At 32.1% G+C, this 13,559-nt stretch overlaps 7 protein-coding genes across 7 annotated transcripts; 3 read left to right on the top strand and 4 right to left on the bottom strand.

The window, feature by feature from the left end:
• Nucleotides 1-14: 14 nt before the first annotated feature.
• NAS6 (Nas6p) lies at nt 15-707 on the bottom strand (the record flags this gene model as incomplete). Its single annotated transcript, XM_064859481.1, has 1 exon — nt 15-707. One exon carries the CDS (start codon nt 705-707, stop codon nt 15-17), a length of 693 nt encoding a protein of 230 aa, XP_064713724.1.
• Nucleotides 708-1,776: 1,069 nt separating this feature from the next.
• Nucleotides 1,777-2,709, top strand: PHB2 (prohibitin subunit PHB2; the record flags this gene model as incomplete). The annotated part of the gene is made up of 1 exon (XM_064859480.1): nt 1,777-2,709. One exon carries the CDS (start codon nt 1,777-1,779, stop codon nt 2,707-2,709), a length of 933 nt encoding a protein of 310 aa, XP_064713723.1.
• An 842-nt stretch (nt 2,710-3,551) lies between these two features.
• SMI1 (Smi1p) lies at nt 3,552-5,429 on the top strand (the record flags this gene model as incomplete). The annotated part of the gene is made up of 1 exon (XM_064859479.1): nt 3,552-5,429. The coding sequence occupies one exon, from the start codon at nt 3,552-3,554 to the stop codon at nt 5,427-5,429; it is 1,878 nt and encodes a 625-aa protein (XP_064713722.1).
• Nucleotides 5,430-6,313: 884 nt separating this feature from the next.
• On the bottom strand, nt 6,314-7,906 carry DIE2 (dolichyl-P-Glc:Glc(2)Man(9)GlcNAc(2)-PP-dolichol alpha-1,2- glucosyltransferase; the record flags this gene model as incomplete). The annotated part of the gene is made up of 1 exon (XM_064859478.1): nt 6,314-7,906. The coding sequence occupies one exon, from the start codon at nt 7,904-7,906 to the stop codon at nt 6,314-6,316; it is 1,593 nt and encodes a 530-aa protein (XP_064713721.1).
• Nucleotides 7,907-8,441: 535 nt separating this feature from the next.
• On the bottom strand, nt 8,442-10,256 carry AMA1 (Ama1p; the record flags this gene model as incomplete). Its single annotated transcript, XM_064859477.1, has 1 exon — nt 8,442-10,256. The coding sequence occupies one exon, from the start codon at nt 10,254-10,256 to the stop codon at nt 8,442-8,444; it is 1,815 nt and encodes a 604-aa protein (XP_064713720.1).
• Nucleotides 10,257-11,388: 1,132 nt separating this feature from the next.
• Nucleotides 11,389-12,624, top strand: HSV2 (phosphatidylinositol-3,5-bisphosphate binding protein HSV2; the record flags this gene model as incomplete). Its single annotated transcript, XM_064859476.1, has 1 exon — nt 11,389-12,624. One exon carries the CDS (start codon nt 11,389-11,391, stop codon nt 12,622-12,624), a length of 1,236 nt encoding a protein of 411 aa, XP_064713719.1.
• PET54 (Pet54p) lies at nt 12,619-13,470 on the bottom strand (the record flags this gene model as incomplete). Its single annotated transcript, XM_064859475.1, has 1 exon — nt 12,619-13,470. The coding sequence occupies one exon, from the start codon at nt 13,468-13,470 to the stop codon at nt 12,619-12,621; it is 852 nt and encodes a 283-aa protein (XP_064713718.1).
• Nucleotides 13,471-13,559: the final 89 nt, after the last annotated feature.

The raw sequence follows: 13,559 nt of genomic DNA, 5'->3' as shown, positions 1-13,559 counted from the left end.
TTATTATTATGTATTCATATATTTTTGATAAAATAATCTTTTACCTGATCATTCAATACAACATCAATAGGTTTCTTCCCCAAATTATCTTCTAGATCGATTGAAGCATGATATTTAGTCACTAAAAGAGCAGCTACATCACCGTGACCTTCAGCTAAGGCATGGAATAAAGGAGTCCAACCATTAGTATCTTTCCAATCTATAGGAGACCCCTGTGTACATAGAAGGTCTACTAATCTCATAGATCCAATAGATGCAGCTCTGTGTAATGGAATTTGTTTTTTATTGTCTTTGATTTGCAAATTGGCACCATTTTCCATTAAGAAATCCACAATGAGGTAGTGTTGTTTAGTGACGGCTAAATGTAGTGGAGTAGTCCCCTGGCCAGTCTGTAAGTTGATATCTGGCTTGATGTCTCTATTGTACAACATTTCGACGATATTATAATTGCCTACAGAACAAGCAATATGAAACGGGGTCCAGCCAGATTCATCAGTTAAATCGTCAATATCTGTGGATTTCATGTGTGATAAAAGGTATTGGATGATTTCTTCATTCTGGAAAGATACAGCCCAATGCAACGGTGTTCTGTTGTCATTATCCTTCTGTCTAAGCAATCGTCTAATGCTATCTGATTCACTAACCAAGTGTTTTACTTTATCTAACTGATTATTCATACAAGCTTCATGTAAAGGGAAATCGGACATGATGACAAAACTTCAAAGTGAGTAACCAAATAAATATATGTATATGTATATGTATATATGTGGGTGTGTGCGTGTGTGTGTGAGGAGGCGGGGAGTGGTGGGAGTTGTAGCTGTGTTTGATTTAGAGTTGTTATGATTCAATAAAGTTGAACAGACCGAGTAGTAGTGTGAATTGAAATGGGGGTTGTTGCAGCATCCATGGTAGCAGTTGTATCTATAATAGTGGGGCTCGACTAGTAGATCAACGTCTTTTCTTGAAGAAAAGTGTCACAGTCTTCTTCTCATTTGGCATGCTTTCATTTCCTTAAGATGGTTTTTGCCATACTTTTAGGGGTATGCAAAGAGTGCGGAATTTTTGCATCCGGTATGTGCGGAAGTTGGGGTCTGTGCATTTCCAAATTCCTTGTTTCCGAGAGATTGCATGCGATTTCGGTATTCCGTGGAAATCCGCTCAGTTTTCAAAAGCTGCGGTATCCTCCAAATAAAAAATATACAGATATTAATTATATATATATATATATATGTAAACATTTACAAATTATATAACTGGTCGTTTTTAAAGTAATATATAGATTACTCTCCGCTATTATGGATATTCAAGTTCTTATTCAGGGTGGGTTATTCGTTAAAAACGCAAAAGAACGGGTTTGGACGGATTGCACAGCCTGATTTTTTTACCATTGTAGGTTCAGGCGACCTAAGTTCCGTGATATATCCGCATACGGCATTTGTGGTTTTCCCTTTTACCGTTCCCCTTTTTTTATTTCTTTATGTTCCCCTTCAACACAAAAAAAAATTGCAAAACGCAGAGGAAAAAAATAAAATAAAATGAAATAAAGCAAGTGGGATGAAGAAGAAGGAAAGGGAGTAGTCAGATGCGTAACTGAAACTATACTTACATTTGGTCTGTACTCTAGCGTTCACTATTGCCTCACTTTAAAAAGGAAGAAAGAGAAAAGGAGAATAGAAAGTGGGCGTAATAAAAATTTACATATCATTTAAAATATTCTAATTATCATTATCATTATTATTATAATTATTATTAATTGTTTCTTTTTTTTTTTTTGCAATGAATGGTCCTAACGATTTTCAAAGATATGCCAAAGCTTTTCAACAACAAGTCTCAAGGGTACAGAGAACTGGTGGCCGTGGCAGAGGTGGTAACCCACTGGGTGGTATGTTTGCGGGTCTCGGAGGGTTGATTTTGTTGGGTGGTACTGCATTACTGGCCAATTCCGCACTGTTCAATGTGGATGGTGGTCACAGAGCTATTGTGTATTCTAGAATAGGCGGGATCTCCCCGAAGATATATAACGAGGGGACCCATTTTGTGGTGCCATGGTTAGAGACCCCGATTATCTATGATGTTAGAGCGAAACCACGTAATGTTGCATCTTTGACTGGCACAAAAGATTTGCAGATGGTCAACATCACTTGTAGAGTGTTGTCAAGACCAGACGTGAGCCAGTTGCCTATCATATATAGAACTTTGGGACAGGACTACGATGAAAGAGTGTTGCCTTCTATAGTCAACGAGGTGTTGAAATCTGTGGTAGCACAGTTTAATGCATCGCAATTGATTACGCAGAGAGAGAAAGTTTCAAAATTGATTCGAGAAAATTTGGTTCGTCGGGCAAGCAAATTTAGTATTCTTTTGGATGACGTATCCATCACCTATATGACATTTTCACCAGAATTTACTAATGCTGTGGAGGCCAAGCAAATCGCTCAACAAGACGCGCAAAGAGCAGCTTTCATTGTAGATAAAGCAAGACAGGAGAAACAGGGGATGGTTGTTAAGGCACAGGGTGAAGCCAAATCCGCGGAGTTGATTGGTGAAGCTATTAAAAAATCAAGAGATTACGTTGAATTGAAGAGACTAGATACTGCAAAAGAGATTGCTAATATCCTGGCGAAATCGCCAAATAAAGTCATATTGGATAATGAATTGTTGTTGTTGAATACTACTGTTGATTCCAGAATAAACGAAAAGAAGAAATAGAGAAGTATTCAATGGGATACTAGTCTTATCTATCTGCCTCTCTCTCTCTTTTTCTCTTCCTCTCTTCTTCTTTTTCTTTACTTCATCTATTTGAACAAATGAATAAAAGTATAGATATGTATCTTTACTATTACGTATTACTTACTAATAATATAAACTTGTGAATATATTATCTCCTAAAAAATATTCATTAACTATTTTTGTTGATGAAAGAAGAGCAATTTGAGAGTGTGTGGATGTTGTGTCCAGAAATGGCGACGTCGGACTTTTTTTGAAAGGCCTGGCTGCTCTGTTTTTTTTTTCTTTTTATATCCGTTGAAAACCCGCGGAATTGAAAACCGCTTTAATTTATCATTTGAAACGAAACCCGCTGTTTCCGCGCTTTTCATTCTCAAAAAAAAAAATTTTTTTCTTTCTTTTTATTTTTTTTTTTCTTTTGTTTTTGTTTTCTGCTCGATCGATCGATCGAAATTCTCGAGAAAAATGGAAGTTATATTGTCAATTCTTTGAATAATAAATGAATGAACTGAATAAATAAGTGTACAAGGAGTGGAGGTTAATATCAGTTGTATCGAAGATGGGGAAATTATTAAATAAGTAAAATAAAATAAAACAAAATAAAATAAAATAAGGAAATTAGTAGACAATAGTAGTAAGGAAGAAAGGGGGGGGAAAAAATACACATATCTATACATATATCTATATATACTATTGGAAATATTTTCAAAAGTGTATTTGCTTCCTGCTAATCATTGATTTATTTAGGTTAAAGGATTCTTATCCTTTTTCTTTTTCTTTTTCTTTTTTTTGTGATTTGTTAGTTTGTTTTTACGTCTTAGAAGATGCAAAGTTTTAAGAAGAAATTTAAGGAATGGGTTTATTCTTTTAGTACAGAGGACCACTATGCCGAGTATGATCCAAATAATATTCCAAATTTTAATATGGGATTCCGTTCCAGATCACATCTGGGCAAAGGAAATGGTAATCCATCCAGTTTGCATTTAACAGGCGATGAAGAAATGAATATTGGTTTGGATCCAGTAGATACAATCGATTTTGATGATCTGGACAATATCAATAACACGAATAGCATCATGTCTGGTGGACAAGAAGGTGTCTCAGAGGTCCTATTGGCATGGAGACACATCGATTCCTGGACTGAGGAGCACAACCCAGATTTAAATGCCACCCTGGGTGATCCCGTCACTAATAATGATATAAACCAGGCTGAAGAAGATCTCGAAATCTCTTTACCACCTTCTGTAAAAGTGTCCCTGCGTATACATGACGGTCAAGAGGATTTAGAGTCCATGACTGGTACCTCCGGTTTGATATATGGGTTACAATTAATGACTCTGGATCAAATTGTGGCCATGACTCAAGCCTGGAGAAATGTTGCATCAAATTTGAAAAGACATCAGAATTATAATAATAATAACAATAATAATATTATTATTAATAATAGTCAATCAACATCTTTAAGGGTTTCTATGGACAATAGCACGGATTCTGTAAATATAAACATTGCCACTAATAGTAGTTCGAACGATTTTATCTCAAATTCAAATTCAATGTCTACTGAGACACAGAGAAATCAATTCAAATTACCATTTATTCCACAACAAAAATCCATCCCACCAGACTCTGTTCAACCTGTATATGCACATGCCCAATGGATCCCCATGGTTACGGATCATGCAGGAAATCATATTGGTGTAGATTTGGCACCTGGTCCACAAGGTATTTGTGGTCAAGTTATTATTTTCGGAAGAGACTTCGACAGTAAATACGTCGTGGCTAAAAACTGGGGGGAATTCCTATTGTCCTTTGCGAATGACTTAGAGGAAGGTAATTGGTGGCTTGTGGAAGAGAGTGATGATTATTTAGCTGGGGATGGAGAATTAGTCTTTAGAGATAAACAAAATGGTGGTCCAATACAAGATTACTTAGAAGTCTTAAAGAAGAGGGTCATTTTGAAATATAAACAGAGTTTAACTCATGATCCTGCTACCACTGTCATCAATACTACTACTGCCAATGCTATGGCTGGTGCTACACCTTCTATACAACAAAATAACAATCCACAGCTGTTGCAAACTGTTGCCCCTGAACCAATTGGTATTCAACCGACAAAATCATCGTTTGTTCAAAAGAATATTAATACATCAAAGGAATCATTAAAAGTAGACGATGAAGGTGATGTGGAAGCCATAATAACAGAGGATGAAGATGAAGAGCAAAACAAGACACAAGACAGTGGTAATATAGATGATGACACACTAGCGCAACCAAAAGAGGACTTTGAAGATAACAATGACAGAGATAGCGAAGTAAATAATGATATTAAAGAAACCGTTAAAATAGGGAACAATCAAGATGAAGCTATTCAAGAAACAGCAAAGGATAATTTAAAAGATGAATCAAAGGATGAGTCTAAAGATGAGTTAAAAGATGAATCAAAAGATGAACTAAAGGATGAGCCAAAGGATCAACCAAAAGATGAATTGAAGGATGAATCGAAGGATGAACCAAAAGATGCATTAATGGATGAATCTAAGGAAGATAACTCAGTTGAAGATGAAGGAGCCAGTAAAGAGGAAGCGGAAGAAGAAGGCCAAAATGATGAAAAGTTAGATTCTATCGATAAGGAAAAGAATGAAGAGGATCAAGATAAAAAAATTGAAGATGTTACAAATGAATTTGAGAATGTTGCATTGTAATTAAAGTCTAATGTTATGAATAATATTGTCATCTCCATATAACCATTTTATAATTTTTTTTTTCTTTTGCTTAACATTTGTTTGTTCTAAAAATGTTGATAAAAAGTTATTATATAGGATTGTTTTTATTTCTAATTATTAAGTTATGTAAATGTAATCGTTTTAGTTTTGAGGTTAAACTTTAAACTCAATTATATGCTGGTTTACTGTTTTTTTTCTTCCTTATATGAAGCTGTGTGTACAGTGTTGCTAAAACCTGAGGACATCATAAATATATAAAATAATAGTAATAAGTAAGTAAGGTGTCTGTTAATGCTATTTACTTTTTTGGATTTTATATGGTAATAATTATACACGATTGAAAGAGAAACTTTGGAGATGTATAATTATTATATTATGGAAAAAAAAATTTCTATTCATAGTTCATGCTTTAAGAGTATTGGTTCATTATTAAAGTGTAGCTGTCACTAATATAATGCATCATTCAATAGTACCTGTTGATACATCCTTGATGATTTTTCCTGTTTTTTTTTTCAAAATTTATGTTTCTTTATAATAATTTGATTTTAGTAATCAAGTTGTATATCAATTACCAACTTCATTCAGTACACAATATTTTCTACCCCCCCTCCACAAACGTTCAAAATATGCGCATACAATTAAAACTGAAGCTAATATAACATCAATTATAATAAATGATTCTTTCATACTATAATTAATTTCATAATTATATTATAACTTTATTTAATTAGAGATTACTTGAGCATACATTACACACCACAAATCTATCTATCTATATATATATATGAACTTTAATTTTCTTAACCATTTCATAGTCCTTATCATCCTATTCATTAGTTTTGCACGAATATTTTATAATTCAGCTACCAAATAATTCTTTGTAAAAAGGGTTCATCCACCCATGTAAAAGTATATTTAATAAAAATAATCAACATAACAATGTTGATTAACATAAACCACAGGAATTCCCATATCAATCTTCCGGTAGAACTAATTACAATTGGTGATTCATTCGAGTTTATTGAAGGTTTCAAATCTTGGAAGATAGGTTCAGCATTACACGTAATAAAAATTCTCCAAAAGAAATAAGGTAAAATATAATACCTTGGTTCGAATAAAGGTGATGGAATAATTGTTAAAAAAGTACATAACAGAAGCGCGGTCCATGATATGTGAGTTAATTGTACGGGTAGATGAATTGTTTCCTTTATTGGTATAGGTATTATTGCATGGAATGTCAATTCATTGGGTCTCATTAACTCCATATAAACGAAAGTAGAAAAATGATATATTGGAGCCATAAGACCATATTTGATAAGTTTACGAGAATTACCAATTAGCCTTCTAAACAAATAAAATGTATAGTGTCTATTGTCTGATAGAAGGAATGGATGGACTTTAGTGAAATATCTAATAATTAACGTGATCCCCACGATTTCCCAAAATGTTTTAACAGGTCTTAATTGACATCTCAACTTATAAGATCTGAGGAAATTTTTAGAACACCAGATGGGCACACTAAACAATAATAGAAAAAATGTCATATAAAAAAATTGAACTCCATGGATGGACAATGAATGATTAGATTTATCACCTAAAGTAATGGATCTATTCCAAATCAAATAGATGAAAAACAAAAAAAAATTAATGAAGTAAGGAAGTACCAAAGATTTAAATTCTTCAATTGAAAATATAAATAACTTCAAATAATTGTTTAGAGTCTGATCAGTAAATTGTTTAGCTATCATCGCTCTTCTTTCAATAGCAAGGATCATTATAAATCCAGACCATATAATGTTGGTTTGTCTAAACAGACAACTTATGGTAGCACATAGAGCACTGGCCCAAAGACTCTTAGCATTACCAAAAGGCAATGCTAATACTAAAGATAGCGATTCTAGAATGAAAATAGTGGACCAAATATCTGTATAATATATATAATAGTAAGTTACCATTAATGGGAAACAGGTTAATGTCACTGGCCAAAACCCGATGGCATTAAAGAGAAATAATGGTCGCAATACGACCAAAGGTAAAACGAAAATACCACCTATCAGATTAACTAATCTCAATATTGTCAGAGTACTCCATGATTTAAATATTGGTTTAATCGTGCTATGGAAAACCCAACCAAGGACATATAATCCTGGTGGTGTAGTAATCTTTGAATCCCATTGCCTCCAATTACCATTCAAATATGTAATAGTCTGATTTATATGAAATTTTTCGTCAATAAATTGGTATGGCACAACATTTCTGGTTATATAAATAAATGTTACAATAAAATAAATAAGTATCAATGGATAAAGACCAATATTAATGTAAAAACCTGTGATTACTTCATTTTTGATATTCCTTACGATTCCTGGTGCAATAACTTGAGCATTTAACGATTCTTTTGGATTTTCTGACAATTCATCTCTTTTATCATTCTCTTTGCTATCAATAGAAGTCATTATTGATCTTTTATCAGTTTAAAGTATAGCTGCCTTCAGTGTATAATTATAGAACCAGAAAATCAATTAGTGAAAAAAAAAGGTAAAAGGCAGAAAAAAAATACAGTAATAGTGATATAGTTGGATATACAGTTCAAATAGGCTTTCTTTGATCTTCTATTTCCTATTCACAAGTCTTAACTGTTCTGACTATGCATAATCGTCTGCGTTCTTTCTAATTTCGTTTATTCATTGAACTTCTGTTGCAGCTCGAGGCCTTTTATAAATATATTTTATAAAAATATTGAAGATTTCAAAATAATTGGAAAATCAATGAAATAATAAAGTGGAGAAGATGATTGAAAAAAAAAAAATAAGAAGAGCTGACGTATAAACTAATTTAACATATTTAGAATATATATATATATGTTAGTGTATGTAAGAATGTATATAAAGATGTACAAAGGATCATATGTGTATACGTATTGATTGAGACTGTTTGACTGTTTTCTCACCAGGATTATTAGGGTCTGAATTTACAACAAAATTCTCACATTTACCTTAGATGGTTTGTTCTACCATTGTGAGTTCTTCTACGAGGATAGTTAATACCTTCAAGATGTTCAATTAATGAGGAACCATAGATTCCATTTTCTTGCAAATCTTTTATTAGGATATCCTCTTTACTTTCCCATAATTCATAAAATCTAATAGTCTCGTCAGTAGTAGCAATACAAATAGATGAACCATCTGGTGAAATACAACTACTTAATGCCCTTAAGGGATGTGGTATTTGGACCTGTACAATGGGTTCTAACGTTGGATACGTATATAAAGTCAATAGTAAAGGTTTATTTAAATTTCCAAATCCAAATGTAGCAACAATTTGTTTATAATGTTGCGACCATATTAAGGAAGTAATCTGATTATCTGTCTTTATTTGATTGATAAGTGTCCCTGTCTCTGTATGCCAAAATTTAATAACTTTGTCTTTAGTACCACCCCCTGTTGCTAATAAGGATTTAGACCATGGACAAAAAGAAACTGCTTTTATTGCTGCATTATGAAAAAAAGTATATTTTAGAACAGGGCTTTTCATATGGTTTGTAATATCCCATAGTGAACATGAATTATCATTCCCACCTACAGCTATCTGTTGATCATCAAAATTCAGTGACATCCCACAAACCTGTTGCAATTGCGCTTTAAATCGAGATATCAACTTAATTCTAGACGAAACAGGCTCATTAATTATATGAACCAAATTTATATATCCATTTTCTTCACCAAAAATAAACCCTTCTTGAAAAGGAGTGCACTTCCTATTATTATTACTATTAATATTACTACAACTACCACTACCACTATTGTTTCTTTTCTTATTTTTGTTGAGCCATTCAACACAAGTTATGCTCTTCATTGATTTAGAGTGAAACCGACCAATGATTTCATTACTTTGATTGTCGTCATTTAGATAATTAGTTGAAATATCTGGCGAAATAGCAGTATCTGACGAAGAATACGAAGAAGGGGAAGGAGAAGGGGAAGAAGAAGAGGAAGAAAGGGACCCAGAGTTGAGATTTCTTTGATCAAATAAATATATCCAACCACGCTTAGTACCAACAATAAATTTATCTGATCCCTTTGGTGCAAATGAGACACATGTAACCCAATCATTTCTTTTATTCAAAAAATCATGTTTCAAAACCTGTTGTGCACCTTTATCACTGGACCATATATAAACAGAACAACCTAAACCGACCAAGATGTTTGAACTTGTATGAGACCAAGAGATTAAATTGGAATAGAAATCGTTTCTTAGACATGGTGCATCTAGTACTCTATATGGGATATGAGATTTCAATTGATTTCTTTTATTTGGTCTTCTATTAAATAACAGTGGTGTATCTTCTTGTGGGATATGATTACTCTTAATTTTTTTCTTTCTTGGAGACAGTTTATTCTCGTTTCTATATTTCAAGACTCTTGTATCCCAATGACTAAAACCAAGACTCTTAGCAATATGATTCTTGTAATATAGATTAGAGGATGAAATTTGTGCTGTTATTTTGCTTGATTCATTCGAATATGGAGAACCATCAGAGACAGTTGTATTGTTATCGTTATTGTCAATGGTATTTGTGTTATCACTATCGATCATTCCAATGGAATTATAATGATTTATTGAATTGTTGAAGAGGATATCAGGTGAAGAAAATCTGTCGGGGGAAAAATTTGTTGATATTATTGATGTTTGTTCGGAATCGACAGAGATGGGGTTCTGCCCTTTGCTTTTGCTATTTTTTGTCAAAAGCTGATTTTTGTAATTATAAACCTCTTTTGATGTTGCCTGTGGGATAAATCTATCCATTAGAGAAATATTTAATTGGAATTGCAAATAACTAATAATATCAATAAAAGATTAATAATATAGAATTTTTATCTATCTATCTATTTATTTATTTATTTATTTATTTCTTTTTTTTTTTTTTTTTTTTAAAAAAAAATCAATAAAGATCAATGCCAATTCGTTTTCGTGACGACTAAAAATCTTTTACTGTTATAAATATAGTAGTAACTTCTTGTAAAATCTAAATATATATGTATAATATTGTTAACGTTATTTTTTTCCCCTTTTTGATTGATGCAATAAAAGAAGGTTAGAAAGATGCGATGAAAGTTGAATATTTTATGAAAGTACAAAATATATTTAGGTGGTTCTTAGTAATAAACAAAATAATAGGAAATAATACTAGCTGACTATATAACGTAGATATGTTCCACTGTTTTATTTTGATTTATTTTGATTTATTTGTTGTTATTGCTTTTAACCGCTGAAAATATTACCAGCTGAAAAAGGAAAGGAAAAAAAAGAGGAAAAAGGAAAAAAAAACAAATAAAGTTGCCATACTTACCTCTAACAAAAATATATATATATATATATATATATATATAAATGTATATAAATGTATATAAATGTATATAAATATATATATAAATATGTACATTTTAATTTTTAGTTGAAAAATTCTGTAATTAAGCAATAGCGGATTTGTAATATGAGTAGGGCACGAAGACCAAAAAAAAAAGGAAAAATATCAGGAAAAAGGAAGAAATATTATGTACGCCCTAATATATAAAGGGAAAAACAATTTTTAAAACCAGTACGGACCTAACACAAGTCTGGCAAACAGTGGAAAAAAAAACCTAAAGGATTGATTTTATTTTAACCCTCGTTTCTTTCTCCCCCCCCATCCCTTTTCCTTCTCTCTTTCCCTCAACATTTGCAGATCGAGTGGATCCTATATTTTGTAAACAGTTAACAAATAACTGTACTTAACCACAGAGGATTATATGAAGTGGTAGAAATACAGGAACATTCAGAAAAAATACAACGATGAAGCAAGTGATACTCGAAGAATATATACATACATACACATAGAGATAAATAAATAAATAGATAGATAAATAGATAAATAAATATTTATGTATACAACACATAGATGCTAATGTCGAACCCATATGACGATGTATCTACGAATAATGATGACAGTTGTTTCTGCTGTTGTCATAGTAAAGGGGTCAGTATTTACGATTCCTATCCGATACAAATGAGGTTGAATTTGACTTTTAATGATGCTGGGGTAGGCAAATGTGTTCTTCTGAATAGGACAAATTATACTGCAATAGTTAGAAATAATAGTAGAAGCAGCAACACCAGCACCAGCAGTTATGGTAGTGCTGATGGTTGTAGAAAGAAGAATAGAAACAGGGGTAATGACAAGATAGACCCGTATTCCCCCGACTTACTGAATCAAGTCTTTATATGGGATGATTTATTGAAAAAATCTATCTTTAAATTGACTTTCTTATATCCAGTAGACAAAGTTTTTTTGACTAGATTATATTTAGTGATTCTATCTCATAAAGAAATCCAGATTTTTACTTTCACTAATCCACCAAGAAGATTATTCGATTCACATATTTTGAAAACTGATAACAGCCACACCACTGAGAACATCGACTTTAGATTACTTAAATCAATCGGACTCCTTGCATATGAATCAGTTAATAAGTCAGGACAAGTCTACATATCCCGTTTAGATTATGACAGTATGATCTGTAATAGTAGTAGTAGTGGCATCAGCAGCAGCAGCAAAGATAGTAGTGACTATATTCCAACAAATATTATAAAAGCACATAAAAATCCTATCCAACTGATAAAATTGAGTCCACATGGGAAATATGTGGCTACTTGTTCCACAAGGGGCACCATAGTGCGCGTATTCAGTACAATCAATGGATTGCTAATAAATGAGTACCGCCGAGGTTTAGATTCTACAACTATATATAATATGAAATTTAGTCAGGATGATAGGTTTTTGTGTGTGATATCGAGCAAACAAACGTTACACGTCTTCCAAATAGAAGATGGAGTAGGTGGTGGAGGAAATAACAAAGATATCAAACATAATCATTTTAAAAGATCTGTTTGTTCAATAAAGCTTTTCAACCCATTGATAAGAGATAGTAAAGAATCATTTAGATCTAATGATATGTGTGAAATCATTTGGAATGAGTATGGGGAACATGAGAATGGGAAGCGGAGAGACAAAGTCAAATATGGGATAATATTAGTTTGGTATAAATATAGAATATGGATACGATACATTATAACTTACAATGAGATATCAACTAAACAATTTGAGATAGTTAAGGAATCATGGAGACAATTATAAAGTCTCAATAAGAAGTTTCTTTCCATTTTGAAGGATAGTTCCATGTAAATTTGATTTAAATTTATTCCTTTCAAAAGAGTTTTCAAAGGATAAGTAATGAAGAGTGGTGCCACTATTTTCTCCATTTAGATCATTGTACAGGATCAAACAATTTTTAATCTTGTAATACCAGAACATATCTTTAACCTTCATAGAGGTCTCGTTTAAGTAACCAGTTGGATAATTCCATAACAATAAAGAGTTGTCCAAGATTGGTTGTAATTGAATATTGTGTATGTCTATGATATCATTGACAGAAGAGATATCTTTACTGGTTAACTTACGAATGTCTTCACAATTATTATTACCACAATAATAATAATAACAACAATAATAATAATCGTGCAAAGTATTAAAGAAACTAATATAATAATCTAAGAAGGACTGCAACGCAGTCTCGGGTTTCAATTTCAAACGGACCTCATCATTTGTTAATATTATATTGGTGCCACTCTTATTAGTGTGGATATTGTTAGATAATATAAAAGAATTCATAAAATTTCTATCTTTGAATAATATATAATAAGTATCTTTAAAAGTCAGGTATTTAGTATCTCTCTTCGGAATCAAACAAAGCTGCTTATTCAATGAGATTGAAGAGGTTTCAATATCATATTCGAATGAATTACCAATTAAGTCCCCAGCAGTTTTAAAATCTGGATTATAACTGGAGAAAGATAATAATTGACCATTGAAATCCAGTAACTTTTTGCTTAGGCGATAATTGGTCTTCTTGGAAGAGCCTACAATCTTAGAATCCCTAACAACATTTGTTATTAATTTTTCTACCAAAAAATTTCTGGACATTTATAATACGAACGAATACCCTTATTAAATGAGCAATTTTACGTCTTAAAAAGATAAAACAAATTAAAAACAAGAATACGAATAAACCA

Source organism: Arxiozyma heterogenica (genome assembly GCF_036370985.1).
Source record: "Arxiozyma heterogenica strain weizmannii chromosome Unknown scaffold_25, whole genome shotgun sequence".
Taxonomy (NCBI): Eukaryota; Fungi; Ascomycota; class Saccharomycetes; order Saccharomycetales; family Saccharomycetaceae; genus Arxiozyma; species Arxiozyma heterogenica.
The sequence above is the reverse complement of the archived record's forward strand: the minus strand, read 5'-3'. Positions and strand labels throughout refer to the sequence as shown.